This window comes from Natator depressus, chromosome 5 (assembly GCF_965152275.1).
Source record: "Natator depressus isolate rNatDep1 chromosome 5, rNatDep2.hap1, whole genome shotgun sequence".
NCBI lineage: Eukaryota > Metazoa > Chordata > Testudines > Cheloniidae > Natator > Natator depressus.
Genome location: NC_134238.1, coordinates 79,930,683 through 79,958,053, shown reverse-complemented (window position 1 = coordinate 79,958,053; position 27,371 = coordinate 79,930,683). Strand labels below are relative to the sequence as shown.

The following is a 27,371-nucleotide window of genomic DNA, read 5'->3' as shown; positions in this document are numbered from 1 at the left end:
ACTTTACTTTCAAGTCTGATAGTAGAGAAAGGGCGGTCTTTTGGTTTGCCGTTAGGAGGCAGTTTAAGTAAGCTACTAGATTCTTTGATACTGAGTTGAGTTCATTTAAAAACAAACACATGTGGTTAGATGTCTATGGCCAAATGTTGAAGTAGTCTTAGCTCGGTAGTTTTGCTTGCAGTCAAATACAGGGATACAAAATTCAAAGTGAAATTAAAGCAACACCATCAATTTGGAAATCACATTTCCATATGAAAATTCTGTGCCTATGTTATCATACAAAATATTTAATGTTATTAAAAAGACTAAAACAAAACAAAAACAAACAACAAAAGTTAAAGGATTTTGTTCCCTCTGCTTTTCCAGTTCATTTATTTTATGCATTTGACAATATTTTCTGTATAGCCAGTTTTCCTCTTTTGTTGGTGGTCAGTTTCACTTATTTTCTCCTGGTCTTCTAGTATGATGCCATTATGCTCATGTATTGCTTTGGGAGAAGTTTGTGTGCATTTTCTTCCCCAAGCCCTTCAAGAAAGTGTTAACCAATAATATTCAGAGTTGCTGTTGTTTCTGAATTTGGAGCTAGGTGGGCCTTTGCTTATCCAGGCCCCAGCACCATGGCTGAGAAGCAACAGGAGCTGTGTGTATGTATTTTAGGTTGCCCCTGTGCAAATGGCCAGGGAATTCGAGAACCCTGGCAGGTGGACCAAGGGGACCTCCCTTTGGACCACAGAGACAAACAAGGGTCAGGGAATATCAGGAGCCTTGTAGGGTATGCCTACATTGTATTGTAAACCCAGGTCTGTGGGATGTGGGCTCGTGGACCTGGTGTTTCTAAACCTGCACTTGAATGTCCACCTGGGCTTTGTAAACCTGGGCTTACAGTTGCTGAACTTGGGATTTACAGCCATGCTATTGTACACCACATGCCTACTGGGTGTGGTGTTATGTCCCATCTAGTGCACCGAGACCACTTAGAGAGAGTTAAATGAGTCTGCTCTTCAGCCTTAGCTAATAGCAAGTTGGCTTTTTGCTTATGCTGTAGAGGCTCATGCACTAATCTCCAGAGGTTCCTCGTTCGACCCCGCCTGCCGACGACTGGGGTCTGCTGGCGTTACACTATCATGTCCATGCTGCATTATGCATACCTTCGGACTCAGATCTGGTTTTTTTGCTGCAAAATTACAGGGCTTGGACTGATATTGCAGCGGGACTTCACAAGAGCCAGGCTTCATCTGGGTCTGGGCCAAGAGGAGCAACAGGGATAGCCTGACTCTAGAATACCTGGGTTTTCTTCACAGAAGCTGTGAAACAGCAGCTGGGCAAGGCAAGGAGCCAGGTGGTGGGTGTTTGTTTCCTGGGAACATGCAGGAGTCTGGGGAGCAGGTGGAGCATGGGGTCAGAGGTTTGAAAGTCAGGCTTTGCCTTTGCCTGCCTGCAAAAATGTGGGTGGAGGAAGATGGGTGAACCCAAGAATATTTGTTACTGTGGGTCTCAACCTGCCCAGAAGCCTGTTCAGAACAACAGTATGGAAGAGAGAAAAAAAAATTCTGACTCCATTTAAATCAATGGCCAAACTCTCTTTGGCCTGGGCTACACTGGGGCGGGGGGCAGGGGGTTTCGAACTCTGCTTACTCCTCCTGCGGAGGTGGAGTACAGGCGTCAGTTCGGGGATCGATTTATTGCAACTCGATGAGACGTGATAAATCAATCCCCGATAGATCGATCACTACCCGCCGAGCCACCACCCTTTGTCTAATGTGGGGTCAGGATTTTACCTTGCATATTTTATTTAATGGGCACATTATTTCAACACTTAATTTTTTAAAAGTAGTCACTTTTTAATCGTTTCAATTCAGTGTCCCCTGTATTGCAGGTGCAAATGAGAGCATTTATGTTGTGATGATCTGGAGTTAGAGAATAAAGTAAAAATGTATAGTGCCTATTTGAGCAAAGGAAGAGAACAAATCTATCAGCAAATGAACACACAGTTAATGGCCACATGTGAAAAGTTTGGTTTAAGCGACCTGCTACCATCATGCAGGAATTCTGTGGCATAGGCAGGGATAGAATCCAGGTTTCCAGGCAGCGTACAGCTGTCTTAACCATGAGACCATCCTTTGTCTTCCTGCAGTCCCCTGCCACGTTCACTACACACTTCTGCAACCAAATTCTGCAACCAAAAAGACAACTGTCTCCTTCACTACAAAACCCTTATGCATCCCCAGAGCAAATCCATTCTGTGCACTGGAAAAGTTAGGGATCCTGTGGAAAAAGTAGTTTGTGATTGTATCCTAATGCATATGCGCAAGGGAGGGGGCGAATGAAAGTTGCCCATGCAGCCTTAATTTTGACATTTTCTCCATTTTGAGTGGTTGACTTTGAAACCTTAATAATGTACTTTTAATGTAATGTTTTGTGTGCAATTTCCTTGTTTTTTTTTTAAAAAAAAAAAACCAAACAAACTGAAAAAACAGAAGTTCTATTTTGTGGCAACATATTGACACCAGCATGGTTCATCAGCAAGATTGGAATTTTTAGATACCTTACACACATCTCTGCTTTGAGCTAATGGATAGTAATGGTGTGGTGTTATCCTGTGTGTGGACAAGCGCTAGAGAAGAATAATATACAAATATACATCAGAGATTTTCACAAATATTTGCTGTCAGCAGAAGAATGGTGAGACTCAGAAATCTTGTGTTCCATTGCAGGCTGTGAGAGGTATGTATTTTTGTGGGTACAGACTCTTCTGCCCATTTGCCTAAGCTTGATCCTTCTGCTCTGTCCTCTCCAATCTGTCCCTGTCTAGTCTCTTCTCTACTCTTGGCTTCTTTCCTACCCAGTCCCAGTCTCTGCTTTTCAGGCTTCTCATCCCATTCCCAGCTTCCTAGTCTTCCCTTTTGGACTTGCTGTCCCAATCTCAACCCAGTCTCTCCCCCTCCCCACACCAAGTCCCAGTCGTCTTGCCCAGTCAGTCCCAATTTCCCCCTCCCAGCTCTTTGTTCAATCTGTCTCTCCCTTCCCCCACAATGGCTTCCAGACCCTGTCTCCCTTACTGGACTTCTCATCCAATCTCAGCTCAGTTTTCCTTCTCTTGGACTCCTTGTCACAGTCTCTTTGCCCACTCAATTTCAGCTCTTTCCCCTGACCTCAGGTCCTTGTCAGATCTCTCTCTCCTCCCCCATTCCCTCACCACTGGTTCCTAGTCCTGGGCACCTTGTCCAGCCAGTCCCAGACTCCCCACTTCCCTCCAACATCTGATCTTAATGTTCCCTCCTCCTCCCATGTCCTTCATTAACTCCCAGTCCCAGCCTCACCGCCCAACCAGTCCCAGTCTGCCCTCCTCACTCCAGCTCACATACTTGTGTCCAGCCAGTCCCTTGCACAACCAATCCCAATCTCTCTCTCCAATTTGCAGTCAGTTCTTTTTTGAGTGCTTGCTCGTGTCCATTCATTGTTAGGCATGTGTTTGCCATGTACACTATAGCGAGAGATTTTTCCTTCAGTGGTATCCATCAGACCGGCTCTAGTGCCCTCTGGTCTGTGTGCTTATGCGCTGGTGTAAGGGGTGCCGCTGGCCATGTGCCCTCTCAGTTCCTATTTACTACCCATGATATTTGCTGGAACGTCTACTTTTGTTTCAGCAAGGCGCCTATCAGTGTTTTTTTGTTCTCAGTTTCATAGTTTAGTTTATAGTGTATATATTGTAAATAGTATTTGTGTAAATAGTTAGAACCCTCTCCCCTTATCATTAAGGTGCTTTCTTTGCCCCGGGAATGGGCATGCCCTGGTCCCTGGGCTTCAAACCTTGTGCCTCCTGTGGCAAACCTATGCCCATGAGCAACCACACTCCAGTTGTCTGAAGTGTCTGGGAGAATCTCACGTGAAAGACTGCTGGCAAATTTGTTGGGACTTTAAATCTTGCACAAAGAAGGATAAAGTGATTAGACTTAAGGCTATCCTAATGGAAGCCGCTCTTAGACCGATTTCAGAACTAAGCTGCTCAGATTTGGCACCGAGTACTTTCGCCTTGGTGCGAAGCACTCCTCTGGCACTGTGCACATCCTGGCACCACTCTCCATCTCCGGTGCCGAGGAAGAAACATAAAAAGCAGCCTACTGACAGAGGGCGCTCACCAGTGCCAAAGAAAGGCAAGCAGAGGGAAGGCAGTGGAGTGTGACCTGCGTCGGGTCACTCTTCCAGCCCGGTCCCATGGCAGCACAGTTGACTCCACTGAGATTGTTGAGTTTGGTGCTGAACCTCTTGCCGACGCCAGGAGGTCATCGCAGCACCAGTGGGATTATGATGCCTTCAACCTCACATGCCTTCATTGCAGCCAGAGACTTCATGTCACTCCCAGTCCCACTGACCCCATTAGGTCAGCTCCGGTGACCTCGACCAGAAGGGAACATAGTGCTCCGAGTTTCTTCCCAGCACCAGGCTGTCTGGTACCCTTTAGAGAGAATCAATGTCTTGTCTCCTCTTCAAAGTCATCCCTGGTCCGCCAGTGGTCACCAGACATCCGGTCACTGGACATCCGCCAGTGGTCAGAGGTAAAGAGAGGTACTTCTCCCCTGTGGTTGTCTAGAGGTACTTCTCCCCTGTGGTTGTCTAGAGAGGATTCTTCATTTGAAGAATCTGGCCCTATGTTTAGCTTAAGAGCTATCAGTACCCATCCTACATGCCATCAGACATCGGTGCGGGTCCCCATGCTGTTGCCTGGCGAGGAGGACAATGGTCTATGCAATGGCCATTCTGGTTTCCCCAAGATCAACTAACCTTTCCGTAACTGTTATTCTTCGAGATATGTTGCTCATGTCCATTACAGAACCCACCCTCCTACCCCTCTGTTGGGGTTGGTGGCCAAGAAGGATGAATACCACCAAGAGAAATATCTCTGGTAATGGTGCACGTGGCGTGTGCACACCTAACGTGGAATGGACTTGAGCAACAGATCTCGAAGAACAACAGTTATGGACAGGTTAATAACCATTTTTTTTCTCTCCAGCCATTTCCAGTCCCAGTCTCACCAGGCTCATTGTCTTCTCCCCTGCACCAGCTCTTACTACCTTTGTGTTTGAATTAGACGGCTTCCTCCTCCACACTGCCTAGGTGTCAGCAGAGACGGATCATTGAGAGCACAGGAGAAGCAAGCTCCCTGCTCTCAGTTCTGGTGCCTGGCCCCACTGCAGCCCACAGCAGCTGGGAGAAGTCATTCCTAGGAAATTTCTTTTGAGTCCCTCAGCTGGAGCATGCTTTGTCACTCTGTGGGGATGGTGCATGCACAGCTCAGTCAGCACTGAGAGCTCTGAGAGGTGCAAATATGCTCATTATGACAGCAGTAAAAAGCTCAGAAGGTTCTAAGCTCTAGCAAATCTCTACTGAGCATGTGTGAACTGTGATTTTCAAAAGCATATAATTTTGTGAAAATCTGCCCAAATTTGGCAGGGTTTGCAAATAGCACATCCCTGACACAAAGGCTCACCCCTGCCAAACTTGAAGTCCCTCCAGAGGGGTGCACTAGATGTTTCCAGAGAAAAGGTTGCCAGAATTTTTTAACATGGGCAAAACAGCATACTTTCCCCTAGTCTTGTTCTCAGAAACAGTTGAACTGTTTTGGCTAAAATTTTCCCAAAAAATTCAGTCTGAGACAGACACGAAGCATAAAATAAATAAATAAATTAGTCTGAATGGGTAAAGTTTGAGGAAATTATAAGAAACTGAAAACAGGAGTTTATATGGGAAGTGTTGAGCAACCATAGTACTTGGTAGTGTTGACAGCCCCACCTATTAAAAAAATATTATGGGATATGTCAATAGAAACAGAATTATTTATGCTTGTAAAAATATTGGCAACACAGTATATTTTTTCAGTGCCATTCAAGCCATCTTTAACAAGTCTCAGACAATAAGTAATCTGCCCAAAATCCAAAAGTATTTACTTGCAATCATATCACCAACAAATATATTAACGTTAGAATAAACAATAAGCAGAAATGTTGAATAGAAAATTTGAGAAAACTTGAACAGACTAATCTTCAGCTTGTCAATTGAAAAATGGAGTGTAGACAACTAAATGCTAAACGAATATACATTTTGTTTGGATATTGTGCCAGTTAGAAATAGTGTGTTTTGTTATTGTTTATAGCCATCTTGCCTCCATTTCTTTTTTAAATTGCTGAGTGGAGGCTTTTATTCAATGTAAGGTTCTATAATTTACTCCTGTATACATTATACGTGAAGGGCAAGATCCTGTATTCCTTGCACACCTGCAATACCCAATAAAATCAGTGGGAGTTTTAGGGTGGACAAGCAATGCATTATAGGGTGGAAGGGAATGGAAGGCCTGACTCCTATGTTCAGTCTGGCAATACTCCCCTGGGAGCCAGTGGGAGTTTTTCTCAAGAAAAGGCCACAGGGAGAGGCCCAAAGAAGGTATTTTTAAAATGAAAAGGATAGCACCTGAACAAAGATAACATTTGTTGGTGGCCATTATGATACAGTTTCAGATCAATGAATCAAATCCTGGTCCTCGCAATGTCTGCTTTACAGAGCCTTCAGCAGCTCTGTATTGTGCCCAGGCTCTGTAGCTGTTGATGCTTCTGCAGATCCTGAGGGGAAGAACCTCACTTTGAGTGTGTCTACTGGCACTCACAGCCACCTCATCTCCAGGAGTAATGTCACAGACTCCACACGCCACCGTGATAAATATGACAGTTAGGTCGTTGGATATGATAAACAGAATGAGCAGAAGGTGTGGTGCCTCCCCAATATCTTCCTAGCTGTCTGATTAAATGGGCCAGGCAGTGTCCCAACATGGCTTTTCAAAAGTGGAGCTGTCATCCAGGACCTCACATATAGGGCTTCTTCCCTGTGGCCCTGACTGTCAGGATAGAGAAAGAATGCTTCTGCTTAATTCCCCTCCAGTAGTCAAGGTGAGGATTTGTTAAATTTTCTGAGGACAAGGCCCCATTCTAAAGTCTTTCTCCACTCTGCGAGAGTCATAGAAAAAGTTAACAAATAGATTAGATGTGGCTAAAGCCAGACCTTAGTGGCACCCATGGTTTTTAGTTTAAACTAGACAATGAATTGATAATACTGTATGTATGCATCCCCTTTACTATCAATCAGAATATTATTATCTAATTGCTCTTTGTACTAATACATTTAGGATTAGATTGAATCCCATTTTATGGCATCTTGTCACTGGCAATTGAGGCAGAAGAGATGCAAACAACTCATTCTTGACAAACAGTAAATAACTAGTTTCAAAATGAATATGTGCTAATGCTTGAGGTCACGTTTTAAAGAAAACATGTGAAGCTGTTATTTTGTTGTGTACTGCACTCACTGTAACAGATGTGAAACACTGAAATCTATCAATCAGAGTTTTGCATGAGGAAGGCGTATAAAGTGGTTATATAATGGAAAACATTTGGGGTTTGCTGTAGATTTACAATCCAAATAGTTAGTGAAACCATATTGTAAACTTATTTGTAGAAGTTAAGATATTAAAGCAAGTTAATAAGCTCACAGAAAAGAATCACTTGCAGATTGGGTGATAAGTATTCACTGAAAAATAGTTTCCCCTTTTTCTTCTGTTTAACAGAACAGAGTAAAACAAAACCAAAAAATTCTCATTATGTCAAACAGTAAAAGGAAAGCAGTTTATGTATCATTTTAATGTTTAAACTATTTTTGTTGTGTTTTTTCATTCAAGTCTGATCACTTGCTTAGTCGTCCCCCCCCCCCCGATGTTTCAAAAGGATATGCTTCTTTAAAATGACCTGTTCAGCATGGCATGGGGTTGCATTTTATTAGCGTCTTGGATGCCAGTGTATACAAATACTTACATGAGTTTATATTGGCTGATTGTGGGTCAGAAATCTGAACATGTAATGTTTGTGCCTGGCATCAAATAAAGTATACTAATGCCAAGAGGAGAACTTGTTCAAGGATATCCCTGCTTCTTAAGAGGGCAATTAAAACATGCTTTGCATTTTGCTCCTTTAAATCATCCAAAGCTCTTTTTAATAATTTTTTAAAAAAAGGCTATTCAACAATTCTCTCAGATAAGGTTCACAAGGACAAATGAATGAACGTGGTACAACCCTTTACTGTATATGGTGTTTAAATAAGGGAATATAGGCAGTTTAAGTCAGTGTACATGGAAGAACTGAAATTAGATAACAGTATGTGTGGTTTGAAGCACATGTTGTTATTTCAAGTTGAATAATCAAAAAGGTTTTATTTCCTACCTGGCTTGCAGCCCACTTACTAAGGTGGAGAGAAGGAAGAGCCTGTCTACATTAGAGATATTTGTGCTGGTGTAATACATCAACATTGTTATGTTGGTGCAATTTTTTGAAATTTTCCTAATGTAGACAGAGCTTAACATTCTAGCCCTTTACTCATCTTTGATTGTCCACACACATTCCACACTTGGGGTGCAAGCGCCCCATGCATACAGGATCAGATTATTTTGAATAGTAGTGCCTGTTGGAGCCACCCCTTCAATATTCTTGCCCTCTGCCTTCCCATAGCACGGGTAAAAAGGATGGGGCAGCTGCAGCTCATGCTCAGTTCCCTCTTGCCTCCTGTGGCTGCAAGACAGAACCACAATATCAATGTTCTTTGCTTATGAAGTTATTGGTTTTCAAGTTTGAAGTTTCACTAGTTAAATTATTAGGTTTTCTTTGATTATTTCATCTTTCACTGCAGTTAAGAGCAGTGTAACAGCGGTGTTGGACGGCTAGTCAGCCTAGTGGTTTGAGTACTTGACTTCCTGGCCCCTGCTTTTGTGGGGAAGCTGGCTGGATGAGTGATAGAGAGAAAAGCTATTCTGCTACACTACAAGACATTCTCCTTTGCAGCAGGAAGCCCTGGACTAGGCTAACATATAGAGCCAAATGGAAGCGATTCTCTGTCTGGGCAATGCAGTGTCAGCTTTCACCAGTAACAGCCCCAGTACCTGTGGGGCTGTGGAATATTTCACCAGTAACAGCCTGAATACCTGCTATAATATTTACTCCACTTGAAACAAACCAGACTTTCCCTTAGTTCAGTTTGGGTGCACCTCCAGTGATATCCCCCAGTAATCCTCCTCTTCGGTGATGCATTGTTTTCTCACACTCCAGAGTGTTGAGATTTTTCAGAGGGCTCCCACATATGTTTCCACCAGTTTGAGAGCCCCTCCTTCATGAGACCTCAATCTGGTTTTGATGGTATTGTTGAGTTCCCCATTTGAACTTTGGCTACATGCTGTTCTGCTCTCTTTCCATGAAATTGCCTTCCTGGTGGTCCTCATGTCTGCTAGATGGATAGGAGAGATTCAGGCTCTCATGGCAGGCCCACCATATACACACTCAGTCAGGCCTCACCCAACATTTCTGCATAAGGTGATCTCAGACTTTGACATCAACCAACCTATTCACCTCCTGTTTTTCTTCCCCAAAACACATCCCTCTCCAAGCAGAAATAAACTCTGCACACTGGATGTTGTGAGGACATTAACCTTTTGTTTGGACACAACCAGACCATTCAGATGTTCATCCAGACTCTTTGTGATGTTTGCTGAAAGGGTTAAGGATCAACTGGTATCCACATGGAGGCTAGCTAAGTAGGCCTCAGACTGTATTTAGACTTACTATACCTGAGCCAAGAAAGATTCACCTGGACAGGTCAGCGGTAACTCCACCCATGCCCAGGCAACTTCTGCAGCCTGCCCCTGTATCAGAATAATGCAGAGCAAAACTGTAGAGTTCAGTCCTCACATTTTTCCCTGCTGCAAGCTTCCATGCTGAATGTGAAATTTAGTAGGGGGGTCCTCTTTCAATGGGCCTCCTCTCACCTATCTCCTGACACTGGTATAACTGCCTACCTATCGCCAAGAGCGGAAGCTATGTGGACAGTTGCTTGAAGAAGAAATAATGATTACTTACTTTCCTGTAAATGTACTTCTTCAAGCTGTCTGTTGTCCACACAGATTCCATGTCCTGACTTTCATTCCTGCTGACCAGTGTCCTGTTCTAGGCCTTCTTATTGGTGAAGAAACTGAGTGGGGGGTTGTGGCCTGACTTGGCCACAGGAAGTGAAAGGGTGTGCAGGGAGTAGGTGCAGTCCCACCAGACACTGCTATTCAAAAGAATCTGATCTCACGCAGATGGTGTGCATGTGCATCAAGTGCAGAATCTGTGTGGACAACACATCTCAAAGAGCCATAGTTTCCTATAGGGAAAGTAATCATTATTTCCTGGCACCTGACACCCTGAAAAATAAAGTGCATATAACAAAAAGTTATACACTTTAATTTACTGTAATATGAACATTATAAAGAGAGTTTATATTTCTATAAAAACATTGGTTGAAGGGGATAGCTTACTGGTCCAGCATATATGTTATGACATAGAACCAATAAGCTCAGAAAGGTCACTTGTTCTTTTGGTTCAGTAAAAGGTATCACATAGTCCTGTCTCCACCTCCCACCCACAAGAACTGATGCAGGTGCAAACATTTTCTTATAGCGTTGCAATTTATAGCTCACTGGCTTATGTTTTCCGCTGAGTAAAATGATCACGAGGTGGTAAGGAAATAGTTTAATAAAATCTCCTATATGTAGTCAGGCCAGTCTTTGGAATGATTTTAGTTACCAGAGTCATAGCATCAATTTAGCCTGTGTTTTGGGACTTGACTACACCTTTTTAGTTTTTCATTTCCCTCTAAGGCACTACAAGATCTGGACAAGTACTGATTAATACAGGGCAAAGTCCTGAGGTTTTTATTCTGGGCCAGATCATCCCCATGGAAGGGCATCTTGGAAGGAAATCTCCCTTTGTGCTGCTCCACCCTCCCCATCATCATCCATCAGAAGGCAAAAGGGAGTTGGTTGTGGTTTCCCCCTACAGAAAAGACTATGTGCATCAGCGCATCTGCTCTGTCCCCAAGTAGGCCCTGGCTATGTGGCTGGGCATGGTACCAGGGAGTCCCTGGCTGCAGCATCCCCGATGGGGAGGAGAGGTTGATGCAGAAGAGAAGCTATAACCCCAGCTTTATATTATCTTCCTAAATAAGCTCTGTGGGGAGACGTATGTGTTCGTGTGTGTGTGGAATTTCACACAGCAGCCTGGTGTATTAGGGGAAAGAGATAACGTATATTTACGCTGCACACTTCTTTCAGCAGCGTGAAGAGTACATACACTATATGCCCCCCTGACATGGGTATAAATAGCAGTGTAGATGGTGAGGCTTTGCTTGGGTGAATAGCGTACATCCTGAACCCTGTGGATATGTACCTACTCATCCAAGTAGTGCCTTCCTTAACCCCACCCCTCCCCATCTATGCTGCTTTTTTTTAACCATGGAGTGTCCCGCTGCTAGAGCCTTTTCCCATCACAGGGGAAAATTCCTGTGGTGGGGAAAGGCACAGGCAGTTCCCTGCTGCTGATCCTTTCCCCACTGCCACAGCCTTTCACTGACATGTGCAGCTACACACTGCCGTGTGGATGCAGCCTGCTTTTGACTGTGGCATGTAGCTACATATGTCCTACATGCCATCATCGACGGTAGCATGTAGACATAGCCATAGTCTGAGGGGCGGGAGGGATGAAATTGATGCATGGGAGGGACCAGCGATGCACAGATTTTGTGGGTGACAATCCATGCCTCAATCTTTACTCAGGCATTTCTTGATTAAAATTCCTTTGGCTTCAGTGAGAGTCTGAGTAAAAAATGGAGTGCCCAGTCCTACTGATGGTTACACCTGAAGTTAATGGAACTGGTCATGTAAGTGTTTTCAGGTTAGGGCCACAGGGAAGGACATCTGAAACTGGCCATCTATGAGGAAATATCTGAAGAGAATGTGTGTCTAGAAGGAGGATTCAGTTAATAGAGCGTCCATTGTTTTAATGTTACTTTTTATTTAAAATGTTATACAAAACTGGTCTCACTACTGAGTAGAATCATAGAATATCAGGGTTGGAAGGGACCTCAGGAGGTCATCTAGTCCAACCCCCTGCTCAAAGCAGGACCGATCCCCGACTAAATCTACGCACTCCCTTCCCCTCCCTCAGTATGGAAGGCCAGATGCAACATTACTTGCTGACTTAAAAAGGGCAAAACCTACAATCCTTATCCAGGCAAAACTCCAGTTTTCAATGGGAGTGGTAGGAATGTAACATTGACTATTCAAACCTTTTTTTAAAACAGTAAGCTTTACAGCTCTGAGGGTGAGATTTCAAATTCTCTGCTATATCTTTTGGCCTTAAGCATTCACATGTACTTTTGTATTTTATTTTTTTAAATGTTATCTTCTGGCAGCAAGAATTGGAATAAATAGGAGTGTTCATGTCATGCTTTTTCTACCCTAAATGTATATTTCCCTCAGCTGTGTTGAGCACTAAATCCATTTATTTCTCTGCTAGACTATTACTTTGTATTACTCTCCTGTGTTTCTTTTCTAAAAGATCAGTAAAAGATCTACATTCTGTTCATAGAGTATTTTGGGAGGCAGAGCTAGCAGTTCTTACTAAGGCAGAACTCACATTGAAATAAATGGGAGATTTCCCTGAATAAGGATTACAGGGCATACACAACAGATAACTACATAAAGAGACCCGTTTGTAAATGCAACTATCTGTGCGTGCCTACATATACCTACGTTCTGTACATAGCTTGGACACCTGTTTGGGGGGATTTGGCCCATAACATTTACATAGCACAGGGTTCTAATTTTTCTTATTTATTTATAGTCTTTATAGTATCTCAGTAGCTCATAAACATTTACAAATTTATCCTCACAACACCCTTGTAAAGTAGGGAAGAATTCTCCTCCTCCTCCTCCTCCTTGTTTTACAGGAAGAAAAACAGGCAGAGACTCAATAAGTGACTTGCACAAGGAGACATGGAGAGTCTGTGGTAGAGCTAGGATCTCCTGAGTACCAGTCTGGTACTGTAACCAGACAAAACTCCTTCCTATTTCTTTGGCATAAGCTTATTGATCTGCAATATATTAGGTGTCATCTTACGGCTAAAATTGTTTTTATTTTGAAGACTTCCAGTTTATACATGACCCTCATTTTAAAAAAGAGATACATTTGACTCATCTGGTGGTGCTCATGGAAGTTACACATGTGGGTCCCGAGGAGAATGTACTCTTTCAGAGCTAGATTCTGCCTACTACTTCCATGGTGTTCAGCGAGGGGGAAGGGGCGCACCGCTTATGTGGACCACCCTGTTTGCCTGGTGATCTACATAAGTGGTGGGCAGAATTACCATACTTGCACTTAAGGAAATGTAGGCACTGTGCCCTAATTACTCCCTTGCAGGTGGGAATTCACCCCTCCTTGAAGGAGTGTAGCAGTTTGTCCTCCCGTCCCCCCCCTCCAGTATACTAGGATGCCATAGGATGCAGAATGCCACTGGTGTTCTTCCCCCGCTCTTGTGTGGTGTGGTTCTGCACCACTCACCCTGCAGGGCCAGGCCCATATGCCACAGTCTAACTCTCTTGATGAAACTTGATACCAAAATGTAAACAAGCCTTTTAAAGAATAAAATTCTATTTCTGTTTTTCCTTCCTTGTATAACATACCAGTTCATTACACTGTGTGTGTTAAATTCAAACTTGACAGTACATTAGATGAGGTAGAATATAGCTAAAACACTTCCACAGCAGCCTTTTTCAGCATTCAGACATTTCTAAGACCCTTTTCTGATACATTTGCCAAGATATTCATCATATCCTGCCTACTGTAAGCTTTACAGTAAAAAGCCATGAATTCTGGACGACAAGTGGCCGGGCCGTTTTCTTTGGCAGACAGATATCCTATTAATACCTGCAGCTGGGATGTTTGCTGCATACATTTAGAGCCAGGTCTTAACGGAGTTTGCTCAGTTTTATCTTCTTAGGTGCAACACCAGAAGGGCAGGCACTCAGACCTTAAGTTTGTTTCATACTTACGGCAATGTCCTCTTTTACAACATAAGTTGCATTTCCCCTAAAGCCTTAATTTATGTTTGTTTTATTGTGAACTGTGCGGCTCTTCCAGCCAACCAGTCTACTGGACTTTCTGAAGTAAAATCTCAAAATTTCCAGTCAGTGAGGAGGAGAATGATGTGCAGTCTGCCCCCAGCCTTCTAGCTCCTTGCCCTGGTTTGCCCAGTCTTCACACATTCCCTGCAGACTGGCAGAGCAGAGCTCCCTGTGTGGGCTGGGAGCAGGGGAGTGATAAAGCATAAGTATCTGGCCAGTCCTTTGCTATTCTCCTCACAGGGCCATGCTCCAGATTCTACCTCCTCATTACCTGGAGGGAAAGTGAGTCCCAAACTGTAGTTAGAATGACAATAAAGGGTACAAAATTGTATAGTCTTTTAAAGGCTATGTTTATTGCACAGTAGAGATTTTGTAAGTAGATGGTGCTGCTCGTTAAAGTAGCAGCAACCCACCTATGCAAGATAAAGTAAAAATGAATGAGAAACGCCTAAGTTTCAACAAGCGCATGTTTTTAGAAGGTAACATTATACATGTAATTCAAGTTATTTCAATCAATTTCTGTGTGTCACAGGTCTTTCCCACACTAAGTCAGCAAAAAATAAAAGCATCCTGCAAAAGACTGCTGCAGGTTTGGAGGTGTCTGTGAACAGTGCCAGACAGATAGTCCTGGACAGTGAAGTCTTGTATCTATTTGCAGAACCAGCACAGTAACAAAGATGGACAGTGTAATTTTCCTCACACTACACTGCCATTGTGCTGGAACCTGATGTGCAGGGTTTGAGAGAGTAGAGAGCTTCTCTGTCCATGCAATCTGTGACATCTCTGCTGAAACTGACAACACAAGAGGAACTCTATTCAGAAAACACGAAAAAGATCCTTGTGGATGATTTGTCCTTGCCAGTTTTCCTTTCTGTCTGTCTTTGTGACATGGTGCCTTAATTTTTGTTTGTGTAGAGGGGATTATCATTCTTGTTTTTAACCAGTTATCAGTTGTGATAGAAATGCACTGCTTGGAAGATATCAAGGCAAGGCATGCAACCGGTTCCAGTTCTGCTATGATTTACACACATGGGTTCATTTCATTGGATTAAATAGGATGGTAACCCATTTGCCACATCATATATTTGGTCGTAATGTAGTAAATTTATGCAAGATTTCGTAGATTTTGTAGATGTAGATTTCCTGGGGGAATTACTTGGTTTGGATTTATACCACCATTTGGGATTCTGAAACCTCTGTGGTGGTTATCTATGATGTCACAAGTGAAGCTATTATTTCTTAGAAAGTTTTGATCTGGCAAAAATGACTTTTTTCTTACAAAATGCCTAAATCTCTACAAAGTGTGGATACCATATGTATTATAAGATGCCAGTTAAAAATTGCCACTGTAGGTTGGGTGCTTTGTTAAAATAAAAGACAGTACCAAAGTAGTGGTATATAAAATCTAACTGAAAACAGTAAGTGAAAAGCGATAAAAATATGTCTAATAAATCTTTGCTCTTAGTGTTCTTTTAAAGCTTGAAGATTCTTCCTATTCTGATATTCTTTTTTTCCATTTGACAAATATTTTAAACTATATACCAAATGGATTATAATTCATTATTTTTATTTATTTATTCATAATAATTTATGTAGCTGTTTTTGGTAGTCCCTCAGTGAGGTGTTGGGTCCTATGCAGAAACAAAGGACGATGCAATCTCTGTCCTAAGAGTTTACAAGCTAGCTCTATACTGTTTGTTTTATTACTGGTATAACAAAAGCCTCAGAAATTACGTGATCTTCAACAAAAATACAGTTAACAGCTGCTGCTGAATCAGCATAGGAAGCACAAGCAAAAGAAGTATTAAAAATATTTGGTCCAATTATGCCCTCTTCCTCCTTTTCTGCATGGAGACAGGGGGTGAGCCACTGAGCTATGGGAGGAATAGGGAGATTGTTCCCCAGTCTGCCCTACAGAGTTCCATAGAGAAAAGCAGTAAAGCACAAAGCTGTGTTTGTTTCTCAGTTGTGAAATACTGGATATATTTATAATAGTTTTTTCTCAGTTGTGGAATAGTGAATTTTTTTAAAATCTGATATTTAGAATGTGGGGAATAATCACCACAAGTAAGGAAGGCAAGTAACTGTGTTCAGTAAATTTATCATTTTAAACTATGGTGAGTCCTTTAAAGCAATATTTTAAATAGCCTAGTTGAAAAGATTATAATTTTTCACTTCCTCTGATTAATATTCATAGTGTAAAAATGCAATAAAGGTCATATGATCCTCTAAGATATAAACTATATGGATGCTTTGGTGGTAGAGCAATGATAGCTGTAAGGAAATGTCCCTTGTACAAAAAAAGTACCTAAAAATCCCCTGAAAGTTTTACAGTGAACATTTCACCATGTTTTTTATTGGTTCCTTCACAGTGCAACCATAGTAGGGCTGTGCATTTTTCTTTCCAGGTACAGTATGAGATTGTACCCTCTAGATCAGTGGCTCTCAACCTTTCCAGATTACTGTATCCCTTTCAGGAGTCTGATTTGTCTTGTGTACCCCCCAAGTTTCATCTCACTTAAAAACTACTTGGTAACAAAATCAGACATAAAAATACAAAAGTGTCACAGCACATTGTTACTGAAAAATTGTTTACTTTCTAATTTTTACCATATAATTATAAAATAAATGGATTGGAATATAAATATTGTACTTACATTTCAGTGTATAGTACACAGAGCAGTATAAACAAGTCATCTGAATGAAATTTTAGTTCGTACTGACTTCGCTAGTGCTTTTTATGTAGCCTGTTGTAAAACTAGGCAAATATCTAGATGAATTGATGTACCCCCTGTAAGACCTCTATATACCCCAGAGGTATACATACCCCTATTTGAGAACCATTGCTCTAGATCCACATTCATGCATGGAGGATTCCTTTGTGTCTCCACCTAGTGTGCTGTCATCCCCGTGACTTTGTCCCCACACTTCCTTAATCCCATGGGCACTCTTCATTCGTCTGGAGTCTCCACAGTGGCAAGGTTGAGGACTGGATAGAGTGGGGGAGATGAGATGCACATTGTACACTCATTGGGCCCCCAATTGTGTTTCCGTAGAGGAGACAACACAGCACAGGGCTATTTTTTTCCACATTACTCCCCCTCCCCCATCTACCGGTGCAGCCATGACTAAGGAACCAGAGGTACTGCATGGGTCACAGCCAGTGCAGAGCAATATGGATGATCCCTGGAGCTCTTCCAGGTTGGGGCTGGGTCTCATGACTTTCTTTAGTGGGAGTGAAAATCCCAAGTCCTGAAGGGACTGTATGGGGGACCTCTGCAAATTGATCCTGTTTGAGAGTTCTTTCTTCATAGCTTCTTCCGCATACTTTATGAGAAATGATCTGGGCCCAAAAGTTTGGTTTTTTTGGGTTTGTTTTATGGGGTAAAACTCTCTTAATGTCACTTTGCAACCAAGAACTTAAATGCAGACTGAGCCAAAAACACCAACGTTTTCCAGGCTTTGGGTGGTGCAAAAGCCACAGAGTTTCATATGCTTTCAACTGGAAAACATAAGTCAGCCCAAGTTTGTTGGAAACTTGGCCCAAGCTTGCTCAGAATTCATCCCAGGTTTAACGTGAGCCAGGTTTCAAGTTTATTACAAAACCTGAAACATGGCAATTTTAATTTGGCTGCATGTTACATTTAAGAGAGTTACTCAGAACTCCAATAAACAGAGGTCACCATTAAAAAAAAAAATCAGTGTGGAACTAGAATTACAAAACAACAAAAAACAAAACCACTACCACCAAAATGCCTATCTTAAAAAAATGTTAAGGTTGCAAAATGAAGCACTCAAAACTTAGGAAATACTTGATACTTGAAACTGCCCCCTTGTACCTATGCATTATGATGCAGTCTTTACTTACCTGATCACATAGTAGTTCTTCCATCCCAGCCTACTCCTCTCTGCTGCTCACCTCTCAGCATTACAGTCAGACTGTCTCCTTCTCCTCACTGTGTGGGCACCAACCTGGGGAGCATTGAAAACACAAGTGTGTGTTTAGCCCCTAGCACATGCTCTCAATTCTGATACCCAGCACCACATCACTCCACAAGCTTTGCTCTGGTCAAAACTTGCTCCATTGACTTGGTGATATCTCAGTTCACATGTGATGCGACCACTGCTTTCAATGGGACTGTTTGCATAACCAAAGATTAGTTCTATGAAAGGATGTACAAAGATTGAGTCCACTCTTCTGAAGATTTCAGTACAGTTTCTTTGAACTACTTGAGGCTCGCAAAGCATCAGGAGTGCAGCTGGATTTGGCTAGCTGAGAATTCTCACAGAATGGGGAGCTCTTAGCAGGTGCAGAGCCATCATACTCGACCCCTATTCTGCCTTCCCATGTTCAGCCGTAGAGCAGGGGGAATATTTGGGGTAGGGCTGAATGGTGCTGCATCTCCGCTATGCTCAGCTGTTTTATGGTCCCAAAGCGATCACAGCCAGCTGATGTGAGTTAGAGCAGGGTCCAGACTGCTTTAACCTACTTTAGGATTTAGGGTGGCACAGAACTGGAACATACAAGGAAAGCCGGCACTGTGTGATCAGCCAGCTTTAAACAGACGACCTGTTAGTGCGCTGCAAACCACAAGTGCTCCATCGATCACAATTTTTGTACCATTGCAGTACGTTATTAAATCTGAGCTGCATTCTAACTGAATGTAATGCCCTTCATTTTTTAAAAAAAATCTCTTCTTTGAAAAGCATTATATGCAAGTATTATGTTAATCACCTGTTTCTTCTTCTTCGAATAGATATTGATGAGTGCAGCATCATTCCAGGGATCTGCGAAGGTGGCGAATGTTCTAACACTGTGGGAAGTTATTTCTGCATTTGTCCACGTGGCTATGTCACATCTACAGATGGATCCCGCTGCATTGGTAAGTACATCTTTCTGTGGGATCTTAGGGCATTCTCAAGCCAGACTCTGGCCACTACTGTAGCTTAGAAGCAGGAGGTGGGGCTATTGGCTGAAGCTCTCCTCTAATGGGAACTTTTGCTAGGGGATCCACACTGTACACAGGCACACTGGCTTTTCTGCCACAAAACCTAAGTCTGTTCACAGTGTTCCACTGTACAGTCCTGTTTAGAGGGCCACTGCAGGGCACCAGCTGCAGAGTTGGAGACTCTGCATGGGCTCTCTTATGGCCCAGGACCCTCAACCAATACAGTAGAAATATGTTTTGGGTTTTTTACAGTTCTGTGCATCTGCAGCTGGGAGCAGGATTAGACTCTTAGCTAGGAAATAATAAGCCACAGTTGTGTGGACAGACATGAGAAATTAGAATCACACTCGTTGCTTAACTCTGCTTCTGATGAAGTCAAAGGCAAAACTCACCTTGGTTTCAAAGGAGCAAGCTTGAATCCTTGCTTAATATTTCAAGGTCTGCCTTGCATAGGCGTACTTTACCTTCTGAATGCCAGCGTTAGAAGTGCACTCATGTAAACTTAGAAGACGTCTACAGGAAATGAAATGAATTGCTATTTCATTTGGCTTGAGTGGCCTTTTTCCATTTGTAAGAATAAAACAAAGATCAAATGTCATTAGGTTAGAGCTCTTTGGATCTGACTTTTCAAAAATCTGTTTCTGCCCTTTTTAAAATATGTGTTTGTTTTTAGATGTGGTAGTATGTGTCATGGATCTTTTCACTATGTTTGTTTTACAGCTGCATGTATGCCAAGCGTATGGTTTTAAATGTAATGTTGACTTGGCTGAAAATATCGTTTACCCTGTGCAATAAACCATTAGCTGTTAACCTACCATCATGTGTCACTTACAGTGTAATTTCTTGAGGTAGTTGTGACACTAAGAAGTAGAGTAGATGTTACATTTTCAGGCTCAGATCCAGCAAACACGTAAGCATGTGCATAACTTTGTGTTGAATTGTCCAATGATGGTAAAGTTTCTCACGCACTCAAGTGTTTGCAGGATTGGGGCATAATTTGCTTGCAGTATCTAGGTGCAAAGTAAGTGAAGGGCAGAATGGCAGCCCATTCTATTAATTTAGACGGAATCAGTGGGCCTAAAGAGTCAAAGGATGACTCTGTCACTGTCCTGTATTAAACAACGTTAAACAAGGTTTGGGCTTTGATATACAGAGACATCAGCCTGCTTAGTACTTAAACAGAGCCTTTGCTGTGCTGGCAAATACACCATTAAAAATCCTTTTGATCTTTTATTAAAGATGCAGAAAAGATGGGAAAAACAGTTAAAGCATTTGAAATATAAAGTATTAAGTATGGCTTTCATTTTAAAAACATCCCTTGTTCCCTTTGGTGTTAGCTGGAGAGAGTTTTTAGAAGTGCTCCCCACCCACCCTTTGTTTGACAGTCTCTTAGATGGTAATAACTATCCTGCTTGGGGAAAAGCAAACAGGTTAGTTGAACTGGGCTGGAGCTGTTGTTGCTGTTATCAATAAAGCCCAACCCCATTTCCTAGAAGACAGAACAAGACAAACACACACAAGAGGGGAGAGAAAAGAACAGCAATGATTAAAACTATGCAGCTTGTTTCTGATGTTGACTTTCCCGTGTAATCTTGCTTATGGAAAAGCCCAGGCATAGGCATGCTGTCTTATTAGCCACTCTGAGGCAAGGCAAATTTGTACAAGCATTGCGCATTGTTCTTTTCTGCCTCTTGTGTTGCAGGGTTATAGTCTTGCAAAATATACAGTCTTGGCCAGTTTAGCTGGATTTTTGTTAGACAGAAGGAAAAAGTAGACTGATAGAAAAGACAAGAAATAAGGTGAGGAAGGAAGAAGCATACACGGGATGTGTGTGTGAGGAAAAAGTCTTACATCCCAGCTGAAGCTGGTGGAAGTGGCAGTGTCATCTGGGTCCCTCTTTTGGCCTGTCTGGTCAGGACATATTTCAAGATTAAGACAAAAAAGATCTGGCAGTGTCACAATAGATGCTGGGGTCCCAGAAGACAGTGGGGCAGCCATGATGGTGGAGCTTGCTCCTTCCCCTTGTTTCAGTCAGCAAGTGTTACACTTGTACTCCATTGACATTCATCCATTCTTATTTTCATCCCAAAGTCTCTCTCTTTCTTAAGGATCTCAAAAGCAAGTGCTGGGTAGATTAGCCCACCCCCTCATTATTTTGTCCACCAATTGTGCCTAGTTTCTTACACACCAGTTTTGGTTAATTGATTTCTGGTACACACTTCTCTTGTTTGTCAGACCTGATCTTAACTCAGCCCTTGAGTTATATCAGTAGGCCTTTTTGTTTGGACTAATTCAATCTCCCTTTTGCACCTTTTCCCATCAACATTGATTGTTATATTCTGATATTTTGTGAACTTCCACTCACTTTTTTACAATTTCACAATTAGGGTAAATTTACAGTTATTACAACAAGCCTTATAACAGTGAATTAACCTTTTTCTGTCAATTTAAAATAGACATTTGAAACCATTGGAACAACTTTGGGTTCATAATTTTCTAGAATTTATTTTTAATCAAAATACCAAGTTATTTTTATGCAAATACGTATTTTACCATTCCTATTGGTGGTCTTAACCTTCCAGATTACTTCAGTAATGCAACAAATCAGTAGTTCAGACTGTGGCAGTAAAATAGTTCACTGCTTTTGAAGAAACTAGGGTATCATAATCATTGGAATGTCATATGCTGAATAAACCAAGCATTTTTAAAGGATAAATGCTCTTGTTTTATATTGTTTCCACTCAACTCAATAAAAATACAGACAGAAGTCCAAATTTTACCTTCAGAAGCACACATGTGATTCCCAATGAAGCCAGTGAGAGCTGCATATTGTGTGTGTGTGTGTGTAAAAATTTCCTTCTGGCTTGAGTTCTAATTTGGAAAAATAGGACATCCATCTGCAACAACTGCACTTTCTCCATGAAGAAAACTTATTAACACATCTTATAAAGTAAACAGAAGAGTCCTCATTTTCTCATTCTTTTTACTCTGGAAAAATTATTTGGCTCTTAAATTATTAGAGTTCATATTAAGTGAAAGAAAGCCTTCTGCTAAAATTAGATTTAAGAGAAGCCTGAATGGTACTTCAACAGCCAGGTGCAGTGTACTAAGTAAAACTTCACTACATGAGAAAGTTGCTGACATTGAATTTGTTGCATGAAATATTAATTCTTTGGCTTGGATAGGAATAAAACACATAGGAAAGTGTACTTCTAGGAGTTCAGTACTTCTGTACTTGCTACATGGTCTGTTTGAGCGGACTCAGGAGACCTTAAATCCATTACTGATAGAATATGACTTTAGATAAGCCACTTATCTTCTGGTGCCTCAGTTGCTTCAGCTGTAAAGTTTGTCTCCAAAATAATTTTTTCCCTGATTGTGCCCTAGGAACAGGCAGTAGAGAGGTATGTTATGGAGAACAAGCACATATGTTCCCACACACACAGCTAGAGGGCATAGGTGCTGCTACACCCTCTGGATTGAAGTGGTTTCCATCCTATACAGGGTTTAAAGTTTGGTTCAATGCCTCCCAGCACCCCCACTATAAAAATTCAACCACCCCTGCATTAGGCTTGGTTCATGAAACTTCCAGTCTCCTGAGATCTATCAGAGACTGTGGTCATCACTGCCAAGGCCCTGTGCTGTTTCTTGTCCCACTTCCACTTCTAGCTATGCTTTCATACTAAGCAACATAAGCCCTTAGTCTTCAAGATTAGACAGTCAATATAGTTTTTAAGTGCTTAATGATTATAAGTGTGGAACTGAGTAGTCTTTTTAACTTGCTGCACCAAGTAGTTGGAATGAGGTATTCTTAAAATTATAAATTTTGCGTTTTAGGAGAAACACGAATTGCCGTTTTTAATGTCATATTTGTTTGCTTCAGCTTGTACCTTTCTATTTTATAGTGCTGTATTGGTTTTTGTTTGTTTTGTTTTTTGGCTAACATTCTAAAACCTTATTTGAGGCTAAATCTGTAGCCTTTACATTAAAAAAAAACCAACTGAATAAAGCCCCTAAAGTTCAACTGAACACTCAAAGAATATCTTGATAATAGTTCTTGGCGTTTAGAAAGGCCCTGTGAATTTAACATGACACTGTCAAGATTTAAAATTAACACTCTGGACATTACCTCACTGTAATGCTTACATGAAGCTCAGATTTGATGTCAGTGTTCGTAATCCTCCATCACTTCTGCACATTTTTTGCTCCTGCTTATGTTTAACTTGGGAAAACAGTCTGATAAAAATTCACAACCTGTTTCTGCTGCCATTACTCACACTGAACAATACTTTTTCTTTGCTAATAGTCCTATTGCTTTTGATGGGACTACTTATAGAATAAGATACTATTCATTGTGAGTAAAAGTGGTAGATTCTGTCCCTACATAATATATCACATATTACTTCATGAAAGAAACGTCAAGAGCCACATTTTAAAAAATCTTAGCGTAATTACTCTTTTTGTTCGGACAGCTGCAGTTTTTCGCCATGCACGATTACCTGTGTCGAGCCAGTTCTAGAAAATGTATGCACATCTGTAGTTAGTCAGTGGAACTTCTGTTGTGAGTAGAGCAAGGAAGGTTTGACACATCTTTTGCGCGAGTAATTCAGATGCGTAGTTTTGAAAACTTGCCTTAAATGTTCTGAATTATACTCTTCAGGCCAAAGTAGCTGTATGGGCAAAAAATACTACAAATTGGTCAGTTCAGTTTAGCAACTAAATAAATTGATCTGGAAAAATTTAGCAGAGTCTAATGTTGTTAATCCAAAGTGATTTGATTTCAGATATGTTGTTTAACCAACCTAAAAAATGAAAAGATGTATTCCACTGTTGAAACATATAGTGTATATCCATTTATTGACAGTATAATTGCGATGTAAGCTATTACATGCAATTTTTGGTAGCTTGTCACTAATTTTGATAACATACATTTATCTTTGGTCCAGTCCTGCTTCCCTTTAGCCAATTTGAGTACTGCCTTACTCTATTATTAGTTCCAGTTCAATGGCTCTACTTGCCAAGTAAGGGTGTAGGGTGTGCACAGGCTTTATGTTGGGCTAGATTGTGCATCTGCAATACTCCCTTTGTAAGGGACAGCATGTAAATGCATTGCCCCAGGAGCAGCACAGGAAGGAAATCATGCCTTGGAGGCTCCAAAAAGTAGCAGATCACTACTTCCTGGCCAGCAAGTTAGGCTGTAGAGCCACCCACTTCCTGACCATATACTGGGGGAGGGAACAGCAACCATACAATATTTGCTTACTTCTAAATGCCCAGAGCAAAGGTCTGGGGAGGCTGCACAGGTTTGTTTGTGTATGGAGAAGCAGGGTTTCTTACTCTTCCCTATATTCCAGGATACCTGTACAATGTTCTGGCTAATAGAGATTAAATATGTGGTCATTTCCTTGAGGAGTCTGTGAAGGGACTTGAGGGGTTTCCTATGGCTAAAGTGGAAGTAGTGGAAGATGAGTTTATTAGCAACATTTTGGATTAACGCAAGATTACTGTCACTGAAACATTATGGCATTGCAGTAAACCGGTTGTTAATAAACTTTGTGTGAATGTATTGAAATTTGTTTTTATACAGCTTTTCAATTGCTTTTTTTTGCTATTACTCCTAGTTTTTGCCGTCACTGGGGCAAATTTCTAAAGGACAGTTCATATTAGTGTGGTTTTTTTTAATTAATGTCCAGATCAAAGGACAGGCACATGTTTCTCCAGCTTGGTGAATGGTCGCTGTGCACAAGAACTTCCGAATAGGTTTACCAAAATGCAGTGCTGTTGTGAATCTGGTCGATGCTGGGCCATTGGATCTGTTCCTGAGATGTGTCCTGTGAGAGGCTCTGGTGAGTGGTTTTTGCTTCCCATTCCAGTTATGACAGAGGTTGTTGGAAGCATTTTAAACTACTTTAAAATCAAAGCTAAAAAAAAGTTAGGAGTTACATTATTATTCATTTTTGTGTTTTCAATATGGATGTTTCCATCTGTGAACCATTTTTTCTGGTCCATTATTACTTAGGACCAGTTTCTGTAACCTCCTTTTGTTGACATTGGAAGTAGTTCTTGTGAATTGAGGAAGATTTTGTGGTCAAGCTCAAAGAGAAAATGAGTCTGAGGATCCATAGTTCATTACAATGTAAAGGAACAGATGCTCTCTTTTTCTATAGATTTCATGTTTCTTTGAACTGGTAATGTACATGACATGAGTATATCACTTAATCTCTCAGCCTGGCACTCACATAGCAACTTTCCACATTGGTGGCGTAAATATGTTTTCATTTTACCCATGCTAAGATATCTGCGGGGCAGGGATTAGCATACTTTTTTATCCATTCCCTGCCAAATACTACACCAAGGAGCTAGGAGTAAATTATAACATGTCCTAATATTACTGTACATGGTATTAATTAAGTAACTCCTGTTGTGACTGTGAAAGCCTCATAAACATAAGAGTAGAAGAGAGAAGACAGTAAGTTCCAAAACCAGGAGTTGGTACTTTATTTTTTTCTTATGATACAGAGTTCTATAGTTCAGCATCTTCTTTACACACTGAATTAGGCAAGCCTGTTTTACTGTATGTCTCTCTCTGTGTTCTTTTTTTGTAGATGAATACCGCAGACTTTGCACAGATGGAGTTCCTGTAGGAGGTGGTTCCAGACCTGTTGGACCAGGAGGCAATGGATTCCTTCCTGGTGGAAATGGGAATAGCTATGGCCCAGGAGGAACTGGATTTATTCCCATTCCAGGTGGCAATGGCTTCTCCCCTGGTGTAGGAGGAGCAGGTGTTGGGACTGGTGGCCAGAGTCCCACTGGAAATGGTGCAATCATTACTGGGCTGAGTATGTTTCCTTGTTTTTTTTTGTTTTTTTTTTCAGTTGTTTCCCTCTATTTTTGATTGATGAGTTATAACTTTATTGCTTATTGCTTGTGTTTCTTAGGCTTTATTCTGGAAATGAGAACATCTCTTTGAATACACATCCTTACTAATGCAATTATAATCTTTCATGACGGTGGATTTTCTAGAGCGTTTAAGTCCCTTTTTTCCCAACAAAGATCACAAAACGGACATGTTTAATTTTTCTTTATTTGGGTTACAGAGATTAGTTTTCTTATTAGTCCTTCATACGCTGTAACTACCTCTATCTTTTACAATCCCTTTGTTTACCAGTTATGATCACCTTTTACTCAATTAACTCCTCATTAAGTTGTATGCCTGCAGTGGCTTTAACTTCAAATTTCTGTACTATAGCCATTCATTGTCTATGTAACCCACACACCTTTTGGGTGTGGTGGTCTGTCCCATCTAGTGGCACCGAGACCACTTAGAGAGAGAGATTAATGAGTCAGCTCTACAGCCTTAGCTAACAGCAGTATGGCTTTTAGCTCATGCAGTAGAGGCTCATGCATTTAGCTCCAGAGGCCCTAGGTTCGATCCTGCCTGCCAACAACCGGGATCTGTCAGTGTTACATCTACACATTTGGTAAAAATATAAGTTGAAGTAATATACATGTTATAAATTATACAGTGGTGTGATATATGTATCATTCACATTTCTGGATCATCTACACTCTAGCCACTATTCCCTCTACCTGGGGCTTATTCTAAGACTCCAAACTCATGAGCAGCATCAGCTACCCAGGATTTAAAAAAAAAAAAACCTGCCAGAAAATTGTCCCCAAATTCCACCTTCCTGAATCAGTTTCAGTCCCCCAAATCCCCAACTACTGGAGGCGGGGACACTAGATGGGGAGGGCTCTGACTTACTACGCAGAATTCTTTCCTAGATATCTGCTGGTGGGTCTTGCCCACATGCTTGGGGTCTAACTGATCACCATATTTGTGGTTGGGAAGGAATTTTCCCCCAGGTCAGATTGGCTGAGACCCTGGGGGTGGGGTGGGGGTTGCCTTCCTCTGCAGCATGGGGCATGGGTCACTTGCTAGTTTAAATTAATGTAGATCATAGAATATCAGGGTTGGAAGAGACCTCAGGAGGTCATCTAGTCCAACCCCCTGCTCAAAGCAGGACCAATCCCCAATCAAATCATCCCAGCCAGGGCTTTGTCAAGCCTGACCTTAAAAACTTCTAAGGAAGGAGATTCTACCACCTCCCTAGGTGAATTCTCTGTAACTTGAAGTCTAAAAACCATGATATGAGGCCTTCAGTAACTCAGCCAGAGGTTAGGAGTCTATTTCAGGAGTGGGTGAGATTCTGTGGCCTGCAATGTGAGGGAGGTCAGACTAGATGATCACAGTGGTCCTTTCTGACCTGAAAGTGAGTCTGGCTTGAAACAGTTTTTTTTTTTAATAAATAAAAACTTTATTTTGTTCACAGTCATAAAATCTATAATCCTGCTACCCTGCAGGGGTAGAAGAGGAAGTTTCATTCCAGGAG

At 41.6% G+C, this 27,371-nt stretch overlaps 1 protein-coding gene across 1 annotated transcript in view; it reads left to right on the top strand.

Moving 5' to 3' along the window:
- The window catches only part of FBN2 (fibrillin 2), a 247,755-nt gene that overhangs the window by 62,279 nt on the left and 158,105 nt on the right, over positions 1-27,371 (top strand). Inside the window, exons 8-10 of the mRNA XM_074953067.1 lie at positions 18,787-18,912; positions 24,672-24,824; positions 25,584-25,817. Coding sequence (XP_074809168.1) covers positions 18,787-18,912; positions 24,672-24,824; positions 25,584-25,817 — 513 coding nt within the window. The remainder of the gene's footprint in view (positions 1-18,786; positions 18,913-24,671; positions 24,825-25,583; positions 25,818-27,371) is intronic.